This window comes from Syngnathoides biaculeatus, chromosome 2, assembly GCF_019802595.1.
Source record: "Syngnathoides biaculeatus isolate LvHL_M chromosome 2, ASM1980259v1, whole genome shotgun sequence".
Classification (NCBI taxonomy): Eukaryota; Metazoa; Chordata; class Actinopteri; order Syngnathiformes; family Syngnathidae; genus Syngnathoides; species Syngnathoides biaculeatus.
The window spans coordinates 12,157,024-12,184,887 of NC_084641.1; the positions used below are offsets into that span (position 1 = coordinate 12,157,024).

At 40.9% G+C, this 27,864-nt stretch overlaps 1 protein-coding gene across 2 annotated transcripts; it reads left to right on the plus strand.

Moving 5' to 3' along the window:
* Window positions 1-1,674: 1,674 nt before the first annotated feature.
* On the plus strand, window positions 1,675-27,369 carry ube4b (ubiquitination factor E4B, UFD2 homolog (S. cerevisiae)). 2 transcript variants are annotated; one of them, XM_061833972.1, is made up of 29 exons: window positions 1,675-2,010; window positions 2,820-3,039; window positions 3,188-3,323; window positions 3,442-3,529; window positions 4,171-4,315; window positions 4,407-4,632; window positions 4,810-5,259; window positions 6,962-7,063; window positions 9,682-9,823; window positions 9,980-10,080; window positions 10,956-11,070; window positions 11,336-11,419; window positions 11,708-11,764; window positions 12,048-12,164; window positions 12,351-12,449; window positions 12,531-12,644; window positions 13,047-13,245; window positions 17,967-18,105; window positions 18,189-18,288; window positions 18,472-18,599; window positions 18,717-18,815; window positions 20,910-21,145; window positions 21,297-21,423; window positions 21,525-21,669; window positions 22,221-22,355; window positions 22,513-22,704; window positions 24,286-24,460; window positions 26,223-26,369; window positions 26,972-27,369. In XM_061833972.1, exons 1-29 carry the CDS (start codon window positions 1,987-1,989, stop codon window positions 27,034-27,036), a joined length of 4,107 nt encoding a protein of 1,368 aa, XP_061689956.1. In that variant the 5' UTR covers window positions 1,675-1,986; the 3' UTR covers window positions 27,037-27,369. The 2 variants fall into 2 exon arrangements, with proteins under 2 accessions (XP_061689956.1, XP_061689948.1); XM_061833964.1 differs by lacking the exons at window positions 4,810-5,259; window positions 6,962-7,063 and having other exon boundaries at window positions 1,679-2,010.
* Window positions 27,370-27,864: the final 495 nt, after the last annotated feature.

The window sequence follows — 27,864 nt, forward strand, 5'->3', positions numbered from 1 at the left end:
ACAAGCCAAGTGTGCATCAGTTTGAGGTCACAAACTGATGGCGGCGGAACATTCTACTTCAGGATTTTATGGTAAAGAGCGGAAATGATGGTTCCATCAATCACAGCAAGTCATCCAAGTCCTGAAGGTGTAAAACAGTTCCAGACCATCATGCTACCGTCACAATGCTGAACTCTTAAAGCTTTACTAATAGTTTTGTAACACATTGCAGACTAATTGATGTCAGTTACTTTATTCCCTCCCTGTTTTGAGATTTTTTTTTGCCTGACTTAATTTCACCAAACCTGTTCTATTTGAGTAAATTTGTGATTGAACGGATCTCGAGTGAACCAGGCTTGAGTGTGGTCAGTGAGAGAAAAACAGAAAAGTGCAAGACTTTTGTAAAAAGGAAAGGCCCAAAATTTATCCTGGTTGTGGATGTCTGATCTTTAACGAGAGGAAATATTAGTTGTGATTATTGCTACCAAAGAAGGGTCAAGCAGTTTTTAATTCCAACACTTCAATTAATTTTTCCCCACAGTCCTATGAATGTTGACATGTTATCCTCTAAAAATATGAAACCTAATTGTATTAGTTTAACCAGACTGGTTGTTTATTCTTGTGGTTGATTACTTTATGCAAAAAATTGTAAGAAATTCCATCATGTTCTCATACCTTTTCCTCTTATTGTACATTTCAAAAACTCCTAACTTCAAGGCACTACCACATATGTGATAAAACAACATAGATATTACACTGAGTGAAGTGATTGTTTTACTATATCGTGCTGTACGAGTTTTTTTTTTCCAACTCGCACTCCGACAACCTGAAAGTAGACAACTTTCTTAACGTTTAGTGCATGGGAAAATGTACTTGTTTTCACATTAAAAACTGAATAAAACAGCTGACTGTTTTTTCCAACATGGAATAAGTGTATTTCTTATACTTGACATTTATCATTACACACATACATAAAAAAACTCAAGTGTCAGTCTTGTTTTAATTTAATTGAATTGTTGGTTAGTTGAGGGTGCCATTGTGGTTAGCATATCATCTCACAGTTCTGAGATAAAGGATTTGAATTCTGGCTCCAGAAGTGGTGTCTGTGTGCAAGTGCTTCAGTGTGTTAGCTGGTGGAGAGAAGAGAAAGAGGAACATTTGAAACATCACACAGCCATTAAGTACTTTGCAACAAAATGTGCTTTTAGTGAAAAACAGCAGTAAATGTGCACTCCATCCCAACGGCCCGCAGTAGACGCCCTTATGGGCTGGTTCTGATCTGTGGGCTGTATGTTTGACACCACTAATCTTTCGGCTGTTATGAAGAGGAGTTTTTTTAAAAAAAACATAATAAATATAAATACTTGAAGTTGTTTGAATTGTGAGCCCTAAGTCTATAATCTATTAGAGTGTAACTTTTTTAATTGAATTAATGAAATAGGTTTCCATGATACATGTCACTTTTTGAGGAAATTGCCTGTATATGAGTATCCCAAACAGTTCTTTTCGTTTGTTTTTTACATTTGACAGCCCCGTGGTTTCCGATACTTAATGGTTTAACGCTCAACTAGTTGTCCATTAATTTTGACATTACAGCAGCAGGGACATTACAAAAATACAGGCACTGTACTTCTTTTTGTAATTTCCGTTGTCAAGGTTACCCATCTTGTGGTCCGCCTACTGTGACGCAGAAGTCACGTGACAAAAAAAATTAGAACCAAAATGGCCGCTGTTATATTTTGACGTGTAATAGTAGCTACTTTTCTTTTTGTTTCGCTCCTGGCCTGACAGAAAAGCCAAGCCAGCGGGAGACTTATTGGACAAGCTGTCCGTTACCAGTCCTCGCGCAGTCGTCTCCTCATTTTCATCTCCGAGACAATCAAGCCTGACACATATTAAACGAGTTGGACTATGCATATCTAATTGAGTGAGGCTAGCTAGCAGGCTCTGGCTGGCACACAGTGCAGTAGTTCAAATTGAGATCACTGGTTAAACTTTCACCTTTTGATGGAGGAATTGAGTGCAGATGAGGTAAGGAAATTGCATCAACAACCACCTCTCGTCTGGCTCTTCTCGCATCCCCTTCCCGTCTCAGAGTGGAATTACACATGGCTAATATTTCCTCAACTGGGGTTAGCAGATAGCTTCGTGCTACTCTCAGCTAAGGGGCTAACAGGGCAATTTGAGAGAGGCACCTGTGACAAAACCCCACATTCCCCTCTACAGTACAGTATATGAGTGCGTGTCAGCCAACATGGCCACTGTTTATGCGAATGTTAACATTTCCTGTACAAAAACCGCGTCTGTCATTTCTGTGTGTTAGTTTACCTGAGCACTGTTGTACGGTCGTAAATTCAGCAGCTAACCCAGTGCTTATTGCACACAACCAGGGCCCTGATTAACACGATTTAAGTAAAAGTGAACACAAAACAACTGCCTCGTGTTTGAGTGGCATGGTAACGCAGGTGGCTTTTTTTTTTTTTATTGTTGCTATCCGCGGCGATTTTATGATATCTAAAATCCCTATTCTTGTTTTGCAAATAGAATAAAAATCCGACCTAAGATGACAGGTCATACTAAGCACTGAAGAATTTATCCCTTGAAAACAGCACATCTGCTTGAATAATGGGATATATATTTGTAATGCAATATTGGTCTTCAGTCCATTCCAGAGTGCTATTACCCTCAAGATGAAAAATGGTTCTTTATAGTGGCATCCCCATACTTTGCTAGATAAATACATTATTGGCAAATAGCGTTTTAAACATTGTTGTATCAGCACTCATCAATTTGTTGTTTATAGTTTACTTTTTTTTTTTTTTTTTTACCATTCATTCAAGATTCGCAGAAGGCGATTGGCTCGGCTGGCAGGGGGACAGACCTCACAGCCCAACACCCCTCTCAGCACTCCACTGACATCCCCACAGAGAGAAACTCCACCGGGACCCCTTCCTGGACCCTCAGGTGTAACATCTCAGCCCTTGCCACCAGCTGCCTCTCAATCATTGGGGCTCAATGCTCACAGCAGTACTCCTGCCACATCCCCGATTGGGACCACTGGTAAGAAATATATATATATTTTTTTAATTGTCTGTTTCTACCTTATTCTCATGAATGATATCTCTGGGTTTTAATGGTATCTGACATCCTATCTGTAATACATCCCCCTTGTCTTGATTGTGATCATGCTTATTTTGCCTTTTGCAAGGTGTGGCTTATGGCAGTCAAAGTAGTGAAGGTGTGAGCTCCCTTTCCAGCTCTCCCTCCAACAGCCTTGAGACTCAGTCCCAGAGTTTGTCTCGATCCCAGAGCATGGACATCGACACAACTACTTGTGAAAAGAGGTAATGATATTTGACAATTATTTGCACTTAGTAGAAGATAGTGAATTGTCCGCTTAGAAGTTGCTCTTTACATGGGACAAAAAAACTTATTGAACAATGTGCTTGTGTTTTGTTTCAGCATGTCCCAAGTGGATGTGGATTCTGGGATTGAGAACATGGAGGTGGAAGACAGTGACCGCAGGGAGAAAAGAAACCTGACTGAAAGAGTAATTAACTTTTTCTTACAACGGATTTTACATTACATGAATGCCATCATACAAACACAGGCAAATACTATGGTTAACAGAAATGGAATGTACTTTTTGTGTGAGCACAAGAACAATTTGCAAAATGTGTGTGATGATTGGACTCACTTGTGGTTGAGTTGTTGTGAAAATGAACATTTTAATACATAATTTCTTCTTGGGCGTGTATCATTTCTTTTCAACATTTCATGGATTTGAGTCGAGTGGTGTGCATGTCTGTTTTGAGGTGAGGGGTTCAACTCTGGACTTCGGCCTTCCTTTGTGGAGTTTTTGTGTTCTCCCTGTTCTTCTGGATTCTGCAGCTCCTTAGATTCATTGACGAGCCTGAAATTGTCCATTGGTGTGAATATAAGATTTTATAGTCTATATGTGACCGGCAATAGGTGGGGCAGCACCTCTTGTGGGAGTGCAGCTTTGCATAGTGTGCCATGGAAAATAGTGATTTAGAAATTAAGGTATTATAAATATGTTGGTATACTTAGGTATAAACATGCTGTACATAACGTCTTTCCTCAAACACTGTCCCTCGATGCATTAGAATGGCAATTGTCACATCTTGAAATGTCAGTCTGATGGAACCTTTGCCGAATCGCTACCCATAGGAAACCTCCACAAACTCAGATGTCACAGAGGACCAGGCTCTGCAGCTCATATGTAAGATCCTTCGTGTGTCATGGAAGGAGCAGCATAGAGATGTCATTTTCCTCCCTTCACTGGCTGCTGAATTCCAGCGTAACCCTAAAGATGGTATGCCAATGAAGATGTTTTTATCTCCAAACAGGTTGTTTGAGGTGGCGCTCAGAAGTTCTTATTCTCCTATGAATTCTTTCTGCTTCAGTTTACTCTGATTTCAAAGACCTAATCAGCCAGATCCTGATGGAGGTCCTCATGATGTCCACCCAGTCGCCTGTCCATAATCCTTTTGCCAGCTTGACCGCCACGTCGCAGCCGATTGCAGCAGCCAAATCTCCCGACAGACACTTGACATTGATAGAGCCCTCGAGCCAAGGTGGAAGCCCCATGGGTCCCAATGCAGGGTCCTTTGGAGCCAGCTCCCTGTCAAGGCAAGTAGCAACGATCACTGTTTTTAACACTGTCCACAACCACCAATCATATCTGTATTGTTTTTCTCCTCAATTGTTGTTAACAACTTGGAATTGCTCAAGGGTACTCCAGGTTTATTACTATTTTTTTTTTCAACCTTGTCATCACAATCATCATGTGATCAATATTTTCCACAGCCTGTATGCGTGTGGTAGTCCTTCCTCAATTACCATGGAGGCAGACAAGAGGACCTCAACAAATATTCCCACTTCCACCACTTCCTCTGTACCTTCCACTCTGTCTACACCCCAGTTCATTGTTCCACCCAGCCCACCTACTGCCACTGCTTCCCTGAGACAGTCTCTCAACCCTCCTTCTGCCCCCATGCCCATCTCCCTTCGCTATCGCCCTTACTCTGTCTCATCTCCCTGGGGAACTCTGTCCCCATCCAGCCCAGGACATAGAGCATTTAGCTTCTTTTCAGCTTCTCCCAGCCCGGCAGCCCCCACTGTGCCTCCGAATACACCAGTTCCTCTGCCAACACCTAGCTCCCTGTCCCTCTTCTTGAGTTCGCCCCCTACGCTTCTGCCTTCTCCCAGAACACATGCCCGACAGACTGCCTTTGTGTCAAGGATCCCACCTTCTAGGTATCTTACTATTCCATTTGCATGTTTGTGTGTGGTGGACACGCAATGCAAGCAACTAAAATATTAACCCTTTCTGACATGCCAAATGTCAGGCTAGAAATGGATCAACATGCACTTTTAAACATTTAAATAGATTGAATTTGAGTTTTCTTATGGGAACCGAACTATATCAATTTCAGATGCAAGCAACCCAACATACAAGTTTTATGAGATATGAGACACTTTTTTTTTTTGCATTTATTCTGTACAATATTGTGGAGAGCCTTTTTTCCTTATTAAAACAGTGGCAATGAAATTTGCAACTTATGCTAACATATCATGGAAAATGCCATTTACATGCCAATGGTTAGTAATGACAGTTGCCACTTTAGAACTCTTTAAGTAATGGATATTTGAATATAAACAATGCTGAACACTGGCAGATAAAGTAACAATCCTCACAGGGATATACATAGTATCCTTGATGGAAAAATTACAACTATTACATCATCTTACTGAGTCACAGTAGTCGTAGAAGTACCGTTTTCCTTAGTTTGTATCAGCATGGCTGGCTATATTATAATTTCTCCTAGTGGTCAAGGTAGAGTACCCTTGTGACAGAAGAGTCTCTGCTAGGATGAAGGGCAAAGTTTATAAAACAGTGGTGAGGCCATGATGTACGGATTAGAGACGTTGTTTCTGAAGAAGCAACACGAAGCAGAACTAGAGTTAGCAGAAATGAAGATGCTGAGGTTCTCGCTTGGTGTGAACAGGCTGGATAGGATTAGAAATGAGCTCATTGGAGGGACAGCCAAAGTTGGATGTTTTGGAGACAAGGTTAGAGAGAGCAGACTTTGATGGTTTGGACATGTTCAGAGACGAGAGAGTGACTATTGGTAGAAGGGTGCTGAGGATGGAGCTGCCAGGCAAAAGAGGAAGAGGAAGACCAAAGAAAAGGTTGATGGATGTCGTGATGGAGCACATGAGGACAGTGGCTGTTCGAGAAGAGCATGCACGAGATAGGCTTAGATGGTAAAGGATGACACGCTGTGGGAACCCATAACGAGACAAGCCCAAAGAAAAAGAAGGTCAAGGTGGAGTAGAACTACTTCAAAATACAAGTAAAATTCAGACCAGTCTGATAGATTAATTGACTTAAATGATTTTGTTCATTGGTTGGTGCAATTAGTTGTTATATCTTGAAGCAAGTGAGGCAACATATGGTGAGAATATTTGCAATTATATATAAAAAAACATACACCAATAGGCAGTCAAAGAAATATAGTCACATCCATCCCTAATTTATTTTGTAAGACAGATGATTTTAAACTGCTTGCCAGTATTATGTTTTTACTTTTGCACATTGTTTGCTTGTATGATAGTTTAAAAAAAAAACTAATCGCTTTCCAACTAATTTGCCAAACATGCATTTTGGGGTAACATTGATGTCATTTCTCAAGGCTATAAAACGTTCTGAAGTAGATCCTCGAGTTTTGAATGTTCCAACAGTGTGTCAGCACTGCAGCCAAATGCATAGTCATTAAAAACAATTAGCTGTCAAGCAACCAACTAGTTTGCAACAATCGGACACCCCCATCTCATTTTCCTGTATGATTCCAAATATGTACTTCACTTTTCTTCATTTCCTAAACCCTTGCTTGCTCCTTATTCCCTTTCTCTTCCAATCTTAACCTCAATCCTGTTCTTGTCCCTGTCATGTTAGCCCCTTGTCCCTCCTGTTTGGCCTTTCTGACATATCTCAGGACAGCAGCGATGAAGAGTCTGAGGAGGAGGAGGATTTTGCGCGGGTTCAGTTTGGGTCCAGGTACACTGCTGCACGGTGTGTGTGTTTGCGTGCGCCTGCTTGCTCAGCGAAGGTCTGCTGCATGCACCAGTGGTGCCTTATCACTAACAGAGCACAAACACACTGTAGCAGGCTGGTGAACGATTAACAAATTGGCTCGCTTTAAAAATACCTCCACGTGTTAAAAGGTTTGAGCTTTTAGGTTCTAGTACTTATAATTAATAAAATGTTGTCTCTGGTAGGTTTTTTTTTTTTTTTTTTTTTTTTTTACATATAGTATATATTTTGGACTTATTCTCCCAAGCAGCATGGTGGAAAAAATGGTGCAAGTCTGCCTCACAGTTCTGAGATTCGGGGTTTGAATCTCAGAATTGCTGTATGCAATCTATGTTGTTCCCATGCTTGTCTGGGACTTTTCTAGATACACCGGCTTCCTCCCACTTTCTGGAGACATGCATGTTAGGTTAATTGAAGATGTGGAAGGCTCCAGCTGAGTCGTGATGATAATTGCTCTTGAAAACAGATTAATCTTCCCTGATCATCACGGTGGATGACTGGTTATACATCTGCCTTAGAGTTACAAGGATACTGGTTCAATTCTGGCCTCACTTATGTGGAGTTAGCATGTTCTTCCTTTCCCTGCATGGGTTTTCTTTAGGTTCTCCGGTTTCCTCTGACATTCCAAAAGCATAAATGGTCGGTTAATTGGAGACTCTAAATTGTCCATAGGTGTGAATGTGAATGGTTGTCTATATTTTCCCTGTGATTGCCTGGCAACCAGTTCAGGTTGTAGCCAGCCTTTCAGCCAGTGTCACTTGGAAAAGATGCCAATACGCTTGCAACCCTAATCAGTATACAGTACTGGAAGCAGTACTGAAAATTGATGGAAGGTTAATCTTTCCATCCATTCATTTTCTTCCGCTTACAGCCATGACAAATATCACATTGCTCTTCCTGAATCTAAGATTCGACTTGCCAGTTGACCATCCTCTCCGGGACCCCTCCAATAGACCTTACAAGGAAGGCTAATGAGTGTGATCCCCCTGTAATTTGAACACACCCTCCGGTACCCCTTCTTAAAAGGGGGCCACCACCCCAGTCTCTCAGTCCAGAGGCACTGTCCCGATGTCCACGAGATGTCCAAGAGATGCTCAACCAAGACAGTTCCTACAACAACCCGAGCTTTTAAGATCTCCGGGCAAATCAAATCCACCCCTGGGGCCTTGCTGTGACTTCTACCCCAGAGAGAACCCATCCTCATGATACACAGTGTTGATAGTGCACTGGTTCCCCCTCCTAAGACGCCGGATGGTGGAGCAGAATTCCTTAAAAGCCCTAAAGAAGTCGTTCTCTACGGCGTCACCAAACTTGCCCAGGTTTTTGCCTTAGCGACCACCAAAGGTGCATTCCACTTGGCCAGCTTGTACCCATGGGTGGGTGACCTCACACACCAGCTCAGGCTCCTTCCATGTCAGATAGAAGACGTTCCACGTCCCCAGAGCCAGTTTCTGTAGCTAGGGATCGGATCGCCAAGTTCCTCGACTTTGGCCACCACCCATCTCACACTGCACGTGACCCGTTGGTCTCCTTCCACAGGTGGTGAGCCCATGGGAAGGGGGACTCGCGTTACTGTTTCGGGCTTTCCCTGGCCGAGCCCCAAGGATGCAGGCCTGGCCATCAGGTACTCTCCTTCAAGCCCCACCTCCAGCCTGGGTCCAAAATGGGGCTCCAGTGACTTGCATCCAGCTTAGGGAAACCTAGATCCATTATTTTTACTCATCATGGGGTTTATGGAGCTGTGCTTTGTCTGCTCCTTCACCAAAAACGTGTTTGCCATGGGTGACCCTACAAGGGGCGTGAAGCCCCAGACAATTTAGGAACATTCCATTGGCACACACAAACCCCTCCACCATGATAAGGTGATGGCTCAAGGAGGCGGGGATCATCTTCGGAGTTTAAACCAATTCCTCCTTCGTCAGTACTTCTAAAATTACCCACTTATTAGATATATTTTTTTACATTGCGCATATTAATTTTTAATAGTACGTTATCAGTTTTTCATCATAATGCAGCACCTATTCTAAAGCAATGTGTTCTCATGTTTATGCGTGTAAAAAGTGTTGATTCAAAGCTCTCTCTTTGCTGCTGCTGAGTGAAATTTGATGGCAAGGTAACATTCGCTGGTGCTGCTGTGAGGATTAATTAGGTTTTCATCATTCAGTATTCACTAGCCAAAGGGGCTATTCCACAATTTTAAGATGTTTTAATCTGTTGTATCGCAATGCTTTTTCTGTGTCTCCTGAATAACAAAAGCTCTTTCTACCTTCTGAGGGTTTACTATGTGCTTTGAAGCAGCTCACATACGCACGCATATAACACTAATGGTCGATGCATTAGCAATGACAATCGTCATACCAGCTGAATAATAACTGCTGTTTTATCTGCAATGGTGTTTTGTTTTCAATAGGCACATGCTGATGGAGTCACTAATGCCTCAAGTGTGTTTCTTTCAGGACATGTGATGGAGAACTGGCGCTTATTCAACACTAACAGCACATCTCAAGCAGTGTGGATTTTCTGTGATTCTTCATTGTACAGTGTATTGTTCTTTATGTTTCTCTCCTCTTGTGTTTGTTTAGTCATGGTGCATGTGGAGGGTCAGTGTCTTGTGATCCGGCATGCGACCGCTTCACTATTGAAGCATGCAAGGAGACAGAGATGCTGAACTACCTCATTGAGCGCTTTGAGAGTGTTGGCATGGAGGAGAGGAAAGCTCCTAAGGTATTTGGAGTAGCCAAAGTAGATAAACAGTTTGTTAAAAATTTGCAGGATTTCTTCTTTTTCCTCCTTCTCTTTCAATCATGACATGCACTACGTGTATGTGAAGGCTGGCATCCATTTCTACACTGCTAATTTTAACTCTCTTCTCATCTTCAGATGTGTAACCAACCAAATGTCAGCCAGCTTCTGAGCAACATTCGCTCTCAGTGTATCTCTCACGTTGCCCTGGTCTTGCAAGGCTCTCTGACCCAACCCCGGTATGTTTTTACTGAATCGTTTTTTGTGACAATATTTGGACTCTTTGTCATTACATGGAGTACCAGAAATGTGATAAGTGGCCGCCATGTGAAGTTTTCTATTGGAAAAAATTGCAATGAGGCCATCAAACATCTGTAAAAACCCTCCATATCAAAGAAATTCATGAAAAACAATGGACTACTATGTTCTACTGCCCACACTTCTCATAATGTTCCATTTGTGCGACTTAGGTCAAGTTTTTCGGCAAAGTGTGGCCACTTGAAATGCCACATTAATTTCGATGGAACGACTTGTAGAGCCTCTTGTAATTTTTTGACAGGAACTTATTGGTGGATATTTTTCACTTTTTCACTAATCATAAAAACACTTAAGCAGCGCAAATGGAACACTTTTGGTAATAAGAGCTATGTCGGAATTACAATATGTAAGGTACTTTAGTCTTTTTTTTTTTTTTTTTTTTCCCAAAAAAATGTGTACGCATTCCAAGTTTATTAGAAAATTCCACTAAGATGGCACTACTTGTAATGATGCTACTAGTTGTATTTTACTATTAGTGTTAATGTACCAGCAATGCCTTCAGTTTTTCTTTTGATTTTGGCCTAATGAGCAAATGTTAAGGATGCTTTGACCTAGTTGTAATTCTTTTGTTTACTGGCTTATATTTAAAACCCTGAGCCTAGGTCTACACTTCATCTAGATACTTTCATAACACTAGTGTAATACCTAAACTGGTGGGCTCTGGCTCTCAAACAACAAAATAGTCATGTTCCTTTTATCCACCAGTCAAAAACAGGACAGTTTGTTTTCCACGGTGACTCTCTCTTTCCCTGAGGCACACAACAATACTTTGTATGTTTTTGTGTGCTACATACAGGAGCCCTCTCCAGCATTCTCTGCTGGTACCTTATATGTTGTGCCGGAACCTCCCATATGGCTTTATTCCGGAACTGGTGCGCATTACCCACCAGGAAGAAGAAGTATTCAGACAGGTGCGACATCTTTGCCAGTATGCTTACCTACAGAGGAAGACCACGGGCGCTATAAAGTTGAAATTAGGTTAAGTACATTGTAACGCGAGGACTTTGTTTATGTATTTCCAAGTAGACAGAAAACACAAATTTCGATAAAGCTCAGTACATGCGTACAAACTTCCAATGCCTAGTATTTTCAGTCGAAATATTACATGATTTCAAATTTACTGCTGTCTTTGCGTTAAGATTTTTAACACCCACACTTTACTCCACTCTTTCGCAGATCTTCATTCCTATTCTCCATGGGCTGGCTCTTGCAATGAAAGAATGTTCCTTTGACAGCGACAACTATAAATTCCCCCTTATGGTAAGAAGATTTTTTTTTTTGGATTACAGCTAATGATCGAAATTATTGTGACTCTCATGCAATGTTGTACTGACTGCATGGTTGTAACAGTTTGTTCAAAAACAAAAATACTGTACTTCTTTATCTTTACACCTATACATAACAGTTACATATTCTTTTATGTTTCATCTAAAATTTGTTTTTACTGCAGCTTGTCATGGAAAATATACTCACGAACGCTCCAGTAATTAAAACCAGTGACGTTAAGTAAAATGTTTTGCTTTTATCACGTTTCTCCTAATTTTACAGGCATTAGCTGAGCTCTGTGAAATCAAGTTTGGAAAGACTCATCCTGTGTGTAGTTTGGTGAGTGCACAGCTCGATGATAAATGCATCATTATATCCTTGTGGCTTGGACTGCTCGATTAATTTATTTGTAAGGTCAACAAGTTCCCATCAAATATTTCCTTGAGACTTGAGTGGCAAGACCAAGCTCTTCTATTTTCCCTTCCCTGCTGTTCTTACCTTTTTCCAAATCCTTACTTGTAGTGGTCTAGTGGTTCAATGGAGTCCTCTTTCAGCACTTCTTATTTTGTATTCCTAATATTTCAGAAAGAGGCCTAAAAATCATGGCAGCTTGCCCCCACAGGTAACATCACTTCCTCTGTGGTGTCCCAAACCTTTGAGCCCAGGATGTGGCAGAGAGATCCAGAGGCTATCCTACCTTGGTGCTTTCTTCAGCCTCTCTGTGTTTTCTGAGGATGATGTGAGTACCCTGCTCATCCATTTATATCTAGTATTTTCTCAAACCCTTTCTCCTCTACAAAGATTAATACCTTGTATTAGTACCTGCCATGTATTTGTGTAAATTACAATACCACACAACAACAAAAAACAAGTGCAAAGTGGATTTTTAGTTATTTAACATCTTGATCCTTTTCATTTTCTTTAGACCAAAGTAGGAGACAAGTACTTCTCTGGTCCAGCTATCACCATGGAGAACACGAGAGTCGTCAGCCAATCCTTGCAGCACTACCTAGAGTCTTCAAGGGTGAGCCTCTGTCTCAAATTGCCGTCATCCCTCAAATTCCTTATTTTTTTAATGACCCTGTTATAAATCATTTTTTTACAGGGTGACCTGTTTAAAATTCTTCACAACATCCTACTCAATGGAGAGACGCGGGATTTAGCCCTAAATTACATGGCAGCTTTAGTCAATTATAATGTGAAGAAAGCTCAGATGCAGGTGGGTTACATTGTATTGGTTTTCTTCCATCTTATTCCCATTAGTGTTACACTCAGAAGACATTTTATTATATACAGTTCCACAATGTGACTTCTGAAACAAATTATGTATAATATTTTCTGACTTAAAAGAAAAATGCATGATTGGTTTATCCTGTTTTGAAACATTGAGTTTCATTTAATGCAGTTAAGAACAGGGTTGTTGTTGTAAATATGTGGGGTGGAACAACACTGCATTACACTAATGTCCTCTGTATTTAAGAGACCTTACCTCACGTTTTGTTTCACCCTACGGAATGTATTGGGTGTTTTGACCATTCCAAACATAGTGTTAAATGCAGACCTCTCTGACAGACTAGACAATTTACCGTAATATGAATTTGTTCAATCTCCTGCCTCCCAGACTGATGACAAGCTGGTGTCGACAGACGGTTTCATGCTCAACTTCCTGACAGTGCTGCAGCAACTCAGCATGAAAATCAAGTTGGAGACTGTGGATCCCTTCTTCATTTTCCATCCCCGTTGTCGCCTTGTCGTCAGCCCTGAGGAGACCCGGCTGAAGGCCACAATGGAGGAGCTCAAGAGCTGGATATCTGAGCTACGTGAGTCGACGACATTTGAGAGGATTAGATTAAATTAACGTCATATTAAATGTGAAATTAATCAGTGATGAAAGTCCTCCGGATTTTCCCGGAATTCCGGATTTTTAAATTTTCGTGAAAATTGCTCCGGAACATTGAGGAAAAATTGCCGAAAATTAATCCGGATATTAGTTGACAACATTAATCGAACGTGCGTTTTGAGTTTGTTGTTTTGCTTTCACGAGCGTAGCTATGTGAAGGGCACTAACACTAGTAAGAGTAATGCCCCTCCCCTCGCATTCTCTCAAGAATTCGCTTATTTTGTTTGGTCTTGACATTAATTTACGTGTTTATTTCATAAACGTTGTTAACTAAACGAGCCTGCTCCAAAACAACCAGTATTCACCCAGGAAGAGGAAATGCAAGTTAACCGTACTAAGCATGTACGAAAGTGCATGTTCAGAGCTGCTTCACGTAATGCGAGCGCATTTACGTCGAAAGTCATCAACATCATGAGCCATGTCAAAGGAAACTCAGTTACACCAGGGGTACTCATTGCGTCGATCGCGAGGCAGTGTGACGGCGTAAAAAAAAAACAAAAAAAAACACAACAACATTAGACTATCAACCACCTCTTCGCTTGATTCAGATGTGGCCAATACGTCGAGCGCATGCACATAAAGGTGCGTTCTACCAAGCTGGCCACCTACTGTATTTACGGCAGTCCCGTGGTGCGTGCATTATTTTATTTTATTTTTACTTTACAGTTATGTTCTATTAATCCAGTAAGTTATTTTAAGGCCATCCCTAATCACACCTGCAACTTTATCTGCGAGCATGACTGACCACACCCATACATTTTTCAAGTGTGTGTGTGTGTGTGTGTGTGTGTGTGTGTGTGTATTAAAGGCAACTGATTATACTCTTAGTATTACTAGATCTATATCTAAGATAGTGAGCAATGTGGTCAAGTGTATCAATACAACGTGGCATAAGTTTGAGACTTAAACGTTAATAGTAATTCCTACAGATCAACTTCTTTAGCATGTTTTGCTGTACAGTCTAGAAATTCTAGGATATATGTTCGTGTATATTCTATATCTATACTATAATATGTATAATGTGGGGCAAAAGGACAATTTTAGATGTCTTTTTACTGAATCTTCTTCTTTTCCTTTCGGCTTGTCCCGTTAGGGGTCGCCACAGCGTGTCATCTTTTGCCATCTTAGCCTATCTCCTGCATCTTCCTCTCTAACCCCAACTGCCCTCATGTCTTCCCTCACCGCATCCATAAACCTTCTCTTTGGTCTTCCTCTCGCTCTTTTGCCTGGGAGCGCCATCCTCAGCATCCTTCTACCAATATACTCACTCTCTCGCCTCTGAACATGTCCAAACCATCGAAGTCTGCTCTCTCGAATCTTGTCTCCAAAACATCCAGCTTTGGCCGTCCCTCGAATGAGCTCATTTCTAATCCTATCCAACCTGGTCACTCCGAGCGAGAACCTCAACATCTTCATTTCTGCCACCTCCAGTTCTGCTTCCTGTTGTTTCTTCAGTGCCACCGTCTCTAATCCGTACATCATGGCCGGCCTCACCACTGTTTTGTAAACTTTGCCCTTCATCCTAGCAGACACTCTTCTGTCACATAACACACCAGACACCTTTCGCCAGCTGTTCCAACCTGCTTGGACCCGTTTCTTCACTTCCTGACCACACTCTCCATTGCTCTGTATTGTTGACCCCAAGTATTTGAAGTCGTCCACCCTCGCTATCTCTTCTCCCTGTAGCCTCACTCTTCCCCCTCCACTTTTCTCATTCACGCACATATATTCTGTTTTACTTCGGCTAATCTTCATTCCTCTCCTTTCCAGTGCATGTCTCCATCTTTCCAATTGTTCCTCTGCATGCTCCCTGCTTTCACTGCATATGACAATATCATCTGCGAACATCATGGTCCAAGGGGATTCCAGTCTAACCTCATCTGTCAGCCTATCCATTACCACTGCAAACAGGAAGGGGCTCAGAGCTGATCCCTGATGCAGTCCCACCTCCACCTTAAATTCCTCTGTCACACCTGAGGCACACCTCACCATTGTTCTGCTACCATCATACATGTCCTGTACTATTTTAACATACTTCTCTGCCACACCAGACTTAAGCATGCAGTACCACAGTTCCTCTCTTGGTACTCTGTCATAGGCTTTCTCTAGATCCACAAAGACACAATGTAGCTCCTTCTGACCTTCTCTGTACTTTTCCACGAGCATCCTCAAGGCAAATAATGCATCTGTGGTACTCTTTCTAGGCATGAAACCATACTGTTGCTCGCAGATACTTACTTCTGTCCTGAGTCTAGCCTCCACTACTCTTTCCCATAACTTCATTGTGTGGCTCATCAACTTTATTCCTCTATAGTTCCCACAGCTCTGAACATCCCCTTTGTTCTTAAAAATGGGAACTAGAACACTTTTCCTCCATTCTTCAGGCATCTTTTCGCCCGCTAGTATTCTGTTGAATAAGTTGGTCAAAAACTCCACAGCCATCTCTCCAAATTGCTTCCATACCTCTACCGGTATGTCATCAGGACCAACTGCCTTTCCATTTTTCATCCTTTGTAGTGCCTTTCTGACTTCCCCCTTAGTAATCATTTCCACTTCCTGGTCCTTCACTCTTGCCTCTTCAACTCTTCCTTCTCTCTCATTTTCTTCATTCATCAACTTCTCAAAGTATTCTTTCCATCTATTTAGTACACTACCGGCACCAGTCAACACATTTCCATCTCTATCCTTAATCACCCTTACCTGCTCCACATCCTTCCCATCTCTATCCCTCTGTCTGGCCAACCTGTAGAGATCCTTTTCTCCTTCTTTCGTGTCCAACCTGGTGTACATGTCTTCATATGCCTCTTGTTTAGCCTTTGCCACCTCTACCTTTGCGCTACGTCGCATCTCGATGTACTCCTTTCGCCTCTCCTCAGTCCTCTCAGTATCCCACTTCTTCTTCGCTAATCTCTTTCCTTGTATGACTCCCTGTATTTTGGGGTTCCACCACCAAGTCTCCTTCTCCCCTTTCCTACCAGATGACACACCAAGTACTCTCCTGCCTGTCTCTCTGATCACCTTGGCTATCGTCGTCCAGTCTTCCGGGAGCTTCGGTTGTCCATCGAGAGCCTGTCTCACCTCTTTCCGGAAGGCCGCACAACATTCTTCCTTTCACAGCTTCCACCACATGGTTCTCTGCTCTACCTTTGTCTTCTTAATCTTCCTACCCACCACCAGAATCATCCTACATACTACCATCCTATGCTGTCGAGCTACACTCTCCCCTACCACTACTTTACAGTCAGTAACCTCCTTCAGATTACATCGTCTGCACAAAATATAATCTACCTGCGTGGTTCTACCTCCGCTCTTGTAGGTCACTATATGTTCCTCCCTCTTCTGGAAATAAGTGTTCACTACAGCCATCTCCATCCTTTTTGCAAAGTCCACCACCATCTGCCCTTCAAAGTTCCTTTCATGGATGCCGTACTTACCCATCACTTCTTCATCGCCCCTGTTTCCTTTACCAATATGTCCATTACAATCTGCACCAATCACAACTCTCTCGCTGTCTGGGATGCTCAGAACTACTTCATCTAGTTCCTTCCAGAATTTCTCTTTCAACTCTAGGTCACATCCTACCTGTGGTGCATAGCCGCTAACCACATTATACATAACACCCTCAATTTCAAATTTTAGTCTCATCACTCGATCTGATACTCTTTTCACCTCCAAGACATTCTTAGCCAGCTCTTCCTTTAAAATAACCCCTACTCCATTTCTCTTCCCATCTACTCCGTGGTAGAATAATTTAAACCCTGCTCCCAAACTTCTAGCCTTACTACCTTTCCACCTGCTCTCTTGGATGCACAGAATATCAACCTTTCTCCTAATCATCATGTCAACCAACTCCTGTGCTTTTCCTGTCATAGTCCCAACATTCAAAGTCCCTACACTCAGTTGTAGGCTCTGTGCATTCCTCTTTTTCTTCTGACGCTGGATCCGGTTTCCTCCTCTTCTTTGTCTTCGACCCACAGTAGCTGAATTTCCACCGACGCCCTGCAGGTTAGCAGTGCCGGGGGCGGGCGTTGTTAACCCGGGCCACGACCGATCCGGTATGGGATTCTTTAGATGAACGCTCATATTTGTTTGGCACAGTTTTTACGCCGGATGCCCTTCCTGACGCAACCCTCTGCATTTATCCGGGCTTGGGACCGGCCTACAGATTGCACTGGTTTGTGCCCCCATAGGGCTGCATTGTCTTTTTACTGAATAGTTCACTTAATTCATTTGTTTTGAGATAAGCTGGCGTATTTTTAGCATATTTAAATGACAAATGTGATTTTGTGCCATCTGGTAATAGTGGGATGGGGGGCAAAAATATCTGGGCTTGGCCCATGGGGAACCTCTGCCCAATTTTTTTTTTTGGTCAGGACTTGGAAATTTTACTTTCAATTTTTGTCTGAATTTTGTTCAGATATCGCCAGAATGCACCACAGCCATCCATTTTTTCATGCCCCCAGACTCCCCAATATTTTTTAGCATGACTGCACGTACAGTATGATCTATTAGTTGCGTTTGCTTCTTCGGAATTTAGATTCTTTGTCATATGTTGTCACTGATATTTTACATAAGACCCCAATACTAAACTAAGTTAAGTTTTTGGTCTGTATGTTTGCTTTCTACGATTTCCATGTACAGACGAAGATCCAACTAAATTCTCTGAGCCCAAGTTCCCTACAGAGTGTTTCTTTTTGACCCTGCATACGCACCATTTGTCTATCTTGCCTGGCTGCAGGCGCTACATCCGCAGGTTGCGGGCAATTCGTGAACTTAACAGGTAAACAAATGCATGTGGGGTAACCATAATTGTTTTAGGGGTTTTGGTGTCTTCACAATGATTTATTCGTTGTGCTTGTTTAGGACTGTTGAGGAGCTGAAAAACAGTGAAGCCCAATGGAAGGATTCTCCCCTGGCCAATCGCCACAGAGAAATGCTAAAGCGCTGCAAAACCCAGCTCAAGGTTTATATTCTTACTTGCATAAACTCCTTATCTTTGACTGTATTTCCTGCACCTGTTCGGGGTGACACTAAGTATCCCGTATGTGACTCGTGGATGTCCTTAAGTACTTTAACACGCGGTATTCCATAACCTTGTACCTTCAAACAAAATGATCCTTATGGTATTTGACTCGTGCCGTCTCAGAAACTGGTTCGAGCCAAAGCTTGCGCTGACGTGGGCCTTCTGGATGAGAATCTGCTCCGCAGATGTCTGCAGTTCTACAGTACTGTCATTCAGTTCATTCTCCGAATGGTGGACCCTGCTTACCCAAAGTAAGTCACTTCTGTAACCGACGTGGCATCACACGCTCACACAAGATGAAATTTATTGATGAATTTATTTTTTCAGTGACTACTGTACATATTTTCATTTATGTCCCTTCTCCACAGCATTACCCTGCCATTGAACCCTGAGATTCCCAAAAGTTTTGCTGTGCTCCCCGAGTTCTATATTGAAGATGTAGCTGAGTTTTTACTTTTCGTTGTGCAGTAAGTTTACATTTCACTCCTGTGGGGAAAAAAAAAAAAAATCTAGCACGCAGCTAGAGGTGTAATGGTGTTTTCACATGTATAATAGTGCTTTTTCCACACAAACAAACAACTTAGCCCTACTTTTGGAAAGTTCCCAGGCAGGTGAAAAGTACTCATTGAACTGTTTATTTGGACAGATAATATAATGTGTATATACTGTGCCGTTAAAAAGTATTGTCCCCTTTCTGAAATGCTTACATTTTTACAAAGTTTCACCTCTTTAATGTTGAAGATATCAAACAAAATATATACCCCAAGTGAACTTAAAATGCTGTTTTTAAATGGTAATTTCATTTATTTTGAAAAAGAAAAAGGAATTACCCATCTTGTTAAATCAAGTGGCTAATCACAATATTTGGTTCATGTTCACTGATCACACCCAACGCTGATTACCTCCAGACCTGTTCAATCAAGTCATCACTTAAACGAAGACTCCCCAAAATTCATACATACAATAAACCCTCCAATGTGAAGTAATATTATTATTACATATATTTTGGACATTAATTGGAAAAAAAAAAGAAAATGAACGTTTTTGAAATCCAAGCAAAATCTGGATATGTGCCAGCTTTCACAGCCAAGATGCTGATGTGTTGTGCACCAAACTGCAACAGAATTGAGAAAACGCACCCAAATTTGTCCTTTTTCAACCTCTCATGGGTTCAACCTGACAGGATAAAGCTGTGGCTGTCACAGTTGAGGCTCGTTCATCAGCTGGGGAAATTTTTAACGCATCTAACCTTTACTGGTTATTAGCTGCTTAGCTATAGCCTCTCGTGCCGGTACTGGAGAAGCAAAAACATACTTTATGAGGCGGCATGGTGGTACAGCTGTAAAGCGTTTGACTCACAGTTATGAGGACCCGGGTTCAATCCCGGACCTCCGTGTGTGGAGTTTGCATGTTCTCCCCGTGTCTGCGCGTGTGTGTGTGTAACCTGCCTCCTGCCCGTTGACAACTTGGATAGGCTCCAGCACTGTTAGGAAAATGGATATATATATATATATATATATATATATATATATATATATCCATTAGATAGTCCTACGCCATACTCGGAAAATAAGCTTGCATTTTTGATCAACTTTGAACATAGCCTATAGCATTCATGTAGCTCACATAGCTTTCACATATCATTCACATAGGATTCCAAGACCGTTCAATTTTCCACTGGATGTAGTGGTCCTTTCATCAAACTGTCATGGATCATAAGTAAATTTATATGTAACACGTTTTTGTCCAAACAAACAACTTATCTAGTATCTATGTTATGCAGACAAGTTGGTCGTGGGCCAAGTTCATTGCGGTACACTCCATTTTTTTTTTTTTCGGTCTTTTCGAGCTCATGACAACACTGGCATTCCGCCACAGTTGGCATTAGGTCACATAGAGAACACGAACACCAATCTTTCGAAATGAGCCTGTCTGGAACATCTCCGTGGTCCATGTTATGGCTCTCCGTCAGCGTCACGCCCCCTCTCCAACATGTCAAGTTCCGCCTGTCTGTATTCTGGCTCGATCGCTTGAACATTGTACATTATTTTTGTTTTGTTTGCTCAATGGCAGGAGTAGTAAATACCACGGAGCATCGACTCGCTGTTATACTCGCTTTATTTGCTCTCAGTACGCAACGCTTTCCGGTGTGAGGGTCTGACATATTATTTCTAAGGCGATTCACCCCCCTCGCCCCCTGCCCTGTTAAACAAATCAAGGTTTTGGAGCGGCCTAGTCAAAGTCCAGATTCTAACCAATCACTTCAAATATACTGGCATGACCTTACAAAAGCCCTTCATGCTCTAAAACGCTCCATTTTTGCTGAATTTAAACATTTCTGCAAGGAAGATTGGTCAAAAATATCTCCACAGAGATGTGAAAGGCTTATTGACTTGAGTTGTATTTGTCTAATATTTACACTGGTTTGATGATCTTGGGGAAACTGGAAGAATATAACTTGACAAGGAGGGCAATACTTTTTCACCGCATTGTGTTATGTAGATTAGAATTAAATAGTTTCATCTTCATGCACATAAAAAAAATATATATTTTTTTTGCAGGTATTCTCCCCAAGTTTTATATGAGCCTTGTGTTCAAGACATAGTCACCTTTTTAGTGGTGTTCATCTGCAGTCAGAACTACATCAGGAATCCATACCTTATTGCTAAGTTGGTAGAAGTCCTGTTTGTCACCAACCCTGCTGTGCAGCTTCGCACTCAGCGCTTTTCAGAAATGATGGAGAACCACCCATTGTCCATCAAACAGCTGGTGCCTGCCCTTATGAAATTCTACACTGGTAAATGCCTGTCTTCCAAGATGTTTCAACAATTAAATCCAACTGTTTTTAAATGGAAATTTGTATTCTAAGTACAGTACATAAGAATGTATGTATTTTATCCACGTGATTGCCTGCTGCTGACTCCTCCATCATTGTCTTCTGTGGCCAGATGTTGAGCATACTGGTGCCACCAGCGAGTTCTATGATAAGTTCACAATAAGGTACCATATCAGCACTATCTTTAAAAGTCTGTGGAAAAACATTGCCCACCATGGCACCTTCACGGAGGAGTTTAAGTGAGTTTTAATTGCAAGGCACAGTTTGTGATGTTGTTATACAGTGACACAATATAAGTTAGCCTCCCAACTTGTGTATTTTCATGTCCACTTTCCCTTAGCGCCGGCAAACAGTTTGTCCGCTACATCAACATGTTAATCAATGACACCACCTTCCTGTTAGACGAAAGTCTTGAGTCTCTGAAGCGTATTCATGAGATTCAAGAAGAAATGAAGAATAAGGAACAGTGGGATCAGCTGCCCAGGGTTCGTATTCGGCTTCATCGTGACTTCGTACAAGGAGCTTATATTTCAGCAGTATGAATTTGTTTGTTTTGAACTTCCTGACTTTTTCTTGTATCAGTATACGTTACCTGTTTGATGTATTGGTAGGGTATTATTCTTGGAACGTTCAACTTGAATTCACACATTAATAATCTTTTTTTTTTTAATGAAAAGACAGGAAAAATGCCTCATGTATTATCAGATACAATGTCAAAGCAATCTAGATTTAGATTTAAATGTGATTATTTCAAATTCGCTGGCTTATATCATTAGTTGAATCTCATCTGATTTGTTGTGTAGGAGAATATTATTACATTGGATTCAGAAGTAAACTTTACCTGCCATTAATTATTACCACTTAGAGGTCGCTTTTTATTTTTTTATTTTTAGACAATCCTAAATTAGTACAAGAATATACAACAAAAGTGAAGCAAGATTGAGTCCTGTTTGAACAGTTGGCTAAATCCTAACCTTGGTGAGCAGTTCAGTTAAGAAAACAGCTTGTCAATGTGTGTTTACCTCTTCACATTCAGGACCAGCAGCAGAGCCGTCAGTCCCAGCTGACTCAGGATGAGCGGGTCTCTCGCTCCTATCTGGCCCTGGCCACAGAGACAGTTGAAATGTTTCACATCCTCACCAAGAAGGTCCAGAAACCTTTCCTCAGGCCTGTGAGTGTCTATAGCACCATAATATATTCTATTAAGACATGAGGAGAAGAGAATTGTGCATAATTAATTTCATACCAAGTCACCCTTATCTTCTTAAGAAATGGACACACAGAATCGGACTAGCTATTTTTAACTGGGTGTTGTCATCTTTTTGCAGGAGCTGGGCCCACGTTTAGCTGCCATGCTGAACTTTAACCTCCAGCAGCTCTGTGGCCCCAAGTGCCGGGACCTGAAGGTGGAGAATCCTGAGAAATATGGCTTTGAACCCAAAAAGCTCTTAGACCAACTAACAGACATCTACCTGCAACTAGACTGTGCCCGATTTGCTAAGGCAATAGCAGATGACCAGGTTGGACATCTCAAGTGTTTTCCCTTAATGTATTAAACATTTTTAGGAGCTGGAATGGTATAGTCAGGCCATCAACAATTGTGGTAAATCATCTTCCTGTGGTCTTTTAAAATATGAGAATGAACAGGGATGTTAATGTAATTTTCAATCTGGGTCACATCATGGTTATGGTTGGCCTGTGTTTAATGATAAAGGCACATGAATGTATAATCATTACATGTGTACTGGTATGACAAATCATGTTTCTGTTTGTACTCATGCTGCGCACACACAAAAGTCTTTGCTTTTTTTTTAAATCCAATGTCATGCAGCCTTAGTGTGTATCTTGGTTTTAAGGTCATGGTTTAGTTCAAGATGTGTACAGTAAGGTAACAAAATGTAAAACAAACTTATTTTGTGTAAACAGGATGAAAGCCAGGGAAAGCGTTTGCAGGTCACACACAATGAAGTAGTAGACTGGATTTAGCCAGTGGACCTTGAGGTCAAGACCGATGCCAGATAATAAATATAATCTGTTCATTGAAGGGGTACATACATAAATAATACTGAATCCCCGGCTGTCATGAATAACAACAAGCTAGAAGTGTGTTTTAATGATGAACAAAGTATCATAATTAAGATATCAAGCAACAATCTGATAGCAGACTGTAAAGTGTAATACCCGTATAGTAGGGCTGGGACTCTCACTCTAAATTCCCATTTGCCGTTTCTATGGAAAATATGGAATGACTCGGAAATTATGATTGAATCATAACTTCTCGTACTATACATAAATAATAGTCCAACAAATGAAAACTTTAAATTGATTACCAGTATTTCAAAACTATTTAGTGACCTAGTAAGATGGCATGCTGGCACATTTGGGCTGACTCTGGCATCTCCTTTTTTTTTTTTTTTTTTTTTTTTTAAAGTGGCTTATTTTCACCAGGCTCCCTTGCTGTACCCTGGCCAAATGTAGAGGCCTGGGTCTGTTTGTCTTTTGGTGCCGTAAATTCTTGTTGGCGAGTGTATTCATGCCTTGGACAAGCCTACCTATTTATCCTGCTAGCTGGCTAGCTAGCTCTCAACATCTGTCACGCTGTATTGAATATAATTTCTCACATTTAATCCGCCACGGTATCCATGCACCTCGGCAATGGCTCCATCTCGGCTTCATTTGTAGTACTTTCAGGAATACCTGTGCTGCTCTGTGTACATGCAGGCCAACAATCATGGAATAAATGGCTTGTTGTTTTGAAATAAATATGTGGGTAAATTTGCAGCTCTCATCAGAATCAAGTTGTATGTTGTTCCAGGAGTCAAGTGTGAAAATTTCTGATTGGGCATTTTATTTTATTTTTTTAATATAGTTGGACACGCAACTTGATTCGACTCACAACCATCTCATTTGTTGTTCTAGTGTGCACCATTTCTAATCCCAAGATTTTCCCATCACAGTTTTTTTGTCTGCTTCATCATTTTGGTTCACTTTGTGGTAATAGTATAATTTTCATACGAGACGAAGAAAAAAGTGTTTTGTGTTGAACTGTTGTTTTCAATGCATCATCCTAGAGACTCACTCTGTTGTGTTTGTATGTCTAGCGGTCGTACAGCCGAGAGCTCTTTGAGGAGGTAATCTCAAAAATGAGGAAGGCTGGCATCAAGTCCTCAATTGCCATTGAAAAATTCAGGCTGCTATCAGAAAAAGTGGAGGAAATAGTGGCCAAGAACTCCCAGTCGGAAATGGACTACAGTGACGCACCTGATGAGTTCAAAGGTCTGTGTGCGCGTGTGTGTGTTTGTGAGCAGCTCACATTTGCTTTTCATTCTAAAGTTGTTTGGTTTCAGATTAATCCATGCAATGTTTAAAGGACTCGTATTTTGCCAAACAACCATTTTCTGGTATTAGGGATGAAATATTGTCTCTGCGGTGGGCCATTTTGCATACTGCTTTATCTCACTAGGGTCACGGGTGTGCTGTGAATCCTATCCCAGCTGATATTGGGCAAAAGGCAGGGTACACCCTGAACTGGGCAGGTGTCAACAACCAACCATTTGCACCCTCATGCACACCTATTGCCAATTTGGAGTCTTGAATTAACCTTTAATGCATGTTTTGGGGATGTGGAAGGAAACTGGAGTGCACACGCAAACACCACACAGGCAGGGGTGTGATTTTAACCCCAGTCCTCAGAACTGAGAGGCAGATGTGCTCACAAGTCTTCCACGTGCCGCTTAAACTTGAAATATTAAATTCAATTCTTCTAAATATTCCTGAGTCACAAAACTTTTTCTGGCGATACGCCTGAACTCAGGTCATTTGAATGTATCAATCTTATCTATGTCACGATCAAAGATCTGCGTCTACGTTATATAAAGTCCATGTTGTGAATAACTGTGGAGGTCTAAATAGTCAAAATATGGGACCTTTAAATGTTACTGAAGCCTATGCTGTACATACTACGATACATGTTCAGTTTTTCACTTCTTATGTTGTGATGAAGATCTCATTTGTAGGACTTTCTCTAACAGACCTTTTGGAATTCATTTACAGATTCTTACAGCCGTCGAAACACTGTTCTGACAATCAATTAATGGAAATGACAGAACAACATGGACATAGTGTAGAGGGAAAAAATTTAATTTTTGGGATATTTTTTATAAACCCAAAATAATTAAAATTTAACTGTGGTTCACATCCATCTATCCATTGATTTGTAACTGTTTTTGTTATGTGGGGAAGGTTTGCTAACCTTGCACGAGTAGAGAAACAACAATTCACACCTTTGGATAATTTAAAGACTTCAGTAAATGAAAAAACAGTTGAGTACTCCACTTGGCTGCCTGGTTCAAATCTATTGCTATTTTTAAAAGTGGAATGCATATGCCAAGAAGTCTACCACAATGCTACTCTAGATGTCTTAGCATTTCTCATCTACGGAACATTTTAGTGGGCAATAAGAACATTTTCTTTGCAATAATGTCAAATGTATCTTTTTTTTTTTTTTTGCCCATCCTATAAAAAAAATAAACTTTTCTAGTGGTGTAAACTCTATTCTAATTGTAAAACTTGTTCCACAAACATTTTAAAATGTACAGTACTATGGCCTTGTATTAAAGCCTTGCTTGTACTTGACTGTAACTCTGGAATAGCAGACATTTGCAGAGGATTTGCCACCCCATAAAGGTCATATAGACAATTTGGCTAGAGGCTATCCTATAACCACATACTTATTATATTCTACAATAAGAATGTGGCCTACATACCTCCTTTGATTTCGCGATAAGACTGCCACAGTCAACAGGAGAGTGTCACACATGAAGCAGAGCCAGCTCAGGTTACTGTGCAGTCAAAATCTTTTTTAGAAACTCGTAAGTCCCGCGTAAGACATCATGTGTGGGACAATAGGTTGGTTGCTGTTAAGGATTCATTCCATTTTTTTATTTTCTGATGTTTGATGTGTGTAAATCTTTTTTACCCATTTTATTTTTGTTGCTTTTTTTTTTGTCTTAAAATCTTCTTGTTGCTGTTCTCACAGACCCTTTGATGGACACACTGATGACCGACCCTGTGATGCTGCCCTCGGGGAACATCATGGACCGATCCATCATCCTTCGCCACCTGCTCAACTCTCCCACCGATCCCTTCAACCGGCAGCCACTCACTGAGAGCATGCTGGAGTCAAGTAACCAAAATTATTTTAATTACACTAAAAGTTTGGAAGAATTTATTATACAGTGGTATGTTGAACTGAAATTAACAATTACATTATTTAATTTTGCTTTGTTCCTCGCTAACATTCGGTTATGAGCACACTTCAGATATGCCGCTGCTCAAGAGAACTGAAGAAAAGAGCTATTATTTGCTAATGCACTGTCAGATGTTGATTTAATAGAAAAAGTAAAATAAATTATCAGCTAAGATTTCCTGGAAGTGGCAGTACGCGAAAACTCATGCACCCTTTTTTTTTTTTTTTTTAAATATATATTTTTCTTTACAACAAGCGGCATGGCTCAGGTTGCCTCCCAACCCATAGGTTCTGGGTTCGATCCTCGGCCCCTTTGACCATGTCCCTTAGCAAGATACGTTATAAGTAGATGAATGAGGAAACACAAAGTGGTTTAAGTCCCTTGAAGGTACAAAAGTAAAAACACTTTCCATTTGAAAAGAGTAAATAAAGTTATGAGCTTGGTAATTAAACAAATTAAAGTCACAAATCTGGGTACAACTGTAATTTTGAAAATATCAGGTCAGAACATGGTCCTCACTTATTTATTAAATCCACAGTTCCTGAACTGAAGGAGAGGATCCATGCTTGGATGAGAGAGAAACAGGGAGGACGACCAATCTAAAGACTTGTCAACACCGCCCTGCCCTGCTCTCTGTAATGAAGACATCTTGCCCAAATCGCCTGAATTCAGTGTCATCGCTCCCAACAATAACAAACAACATGATTTTAATTCTTGCCCTCCACAGGCAACTACAATAATACTCAAAACACATCATCATAAAGTTATTAATTACCTTTTTTGTTTGGTTTGGGTATTTGTGTATACTATATGTATATCCAAATATATACATTATTTAACAGTTAGGGTGTCTCTCAGGCTGCTCAAAACAGTCTCCGTCACACACAGGTTTAACACAGAACTGCATAAAAAGACTTCATTAAATATTTTCCTTTACGGTCCATGTGTGTTTTGTAACGTGTATGTGAGCGTTCTTAAAGATTTGTGATGCTTGTAGGATGTCAGGCAGAGAAGCGTATTTGGAAGTTCTTGTTTCAAGACAATGACAAATTTGAGTTGGTATCATGTACTAAAGTCTCACATTTTAACAGATGCACCACCTGTGCTTGTTGTACGCAGAATTAAGGATGTAGCTTAAGCAACCTAAAATGTTTCCTTTTGAGTGCAGTCAGATGTTAATCACCATTGATGTGTCCAAATATAAATTTTTTTTAAATTCTATTTTAATCACATTTCCCATGATGACTTTTAAAGACTGAATTGCTTTCCTTTGGGTTCATGGCTGCTATTTCAGAACACTTCTAGAAAAAATAACTTCTAAATAGGTAACTTGGTCTAAATACGACGAATGTAGCATGAGCTCCATTATTGGAACACCTTAACAACATGTCTAGAGACGGTCTCTCTTGCTATGTACTTAACATGACCTTG

Excerpts from the sequence above, each read along its gene's own strand:
- ube4b (XM_061833972.1), top strand. The coding sequence starts at position 1,987 with ATGGAGGAATTGAGTGCAGATGAG. Across the intron at positions 9,824-9,979 it reads AGGAGAGGAAAGCTCCTAAG|ATGTGTAACCAACCAAATGT; the intron begins GTATTTGGAGTA and ends TCTCATCTTCAG. Across the intron at positions 12,165-12,350 it reads CTGTGTTTTCTGAGGATGAT|ACCAAAGTAGGAGACAAGTA; the intron begins GTGAGTACCCTG and ends CATTTTCTTTAG.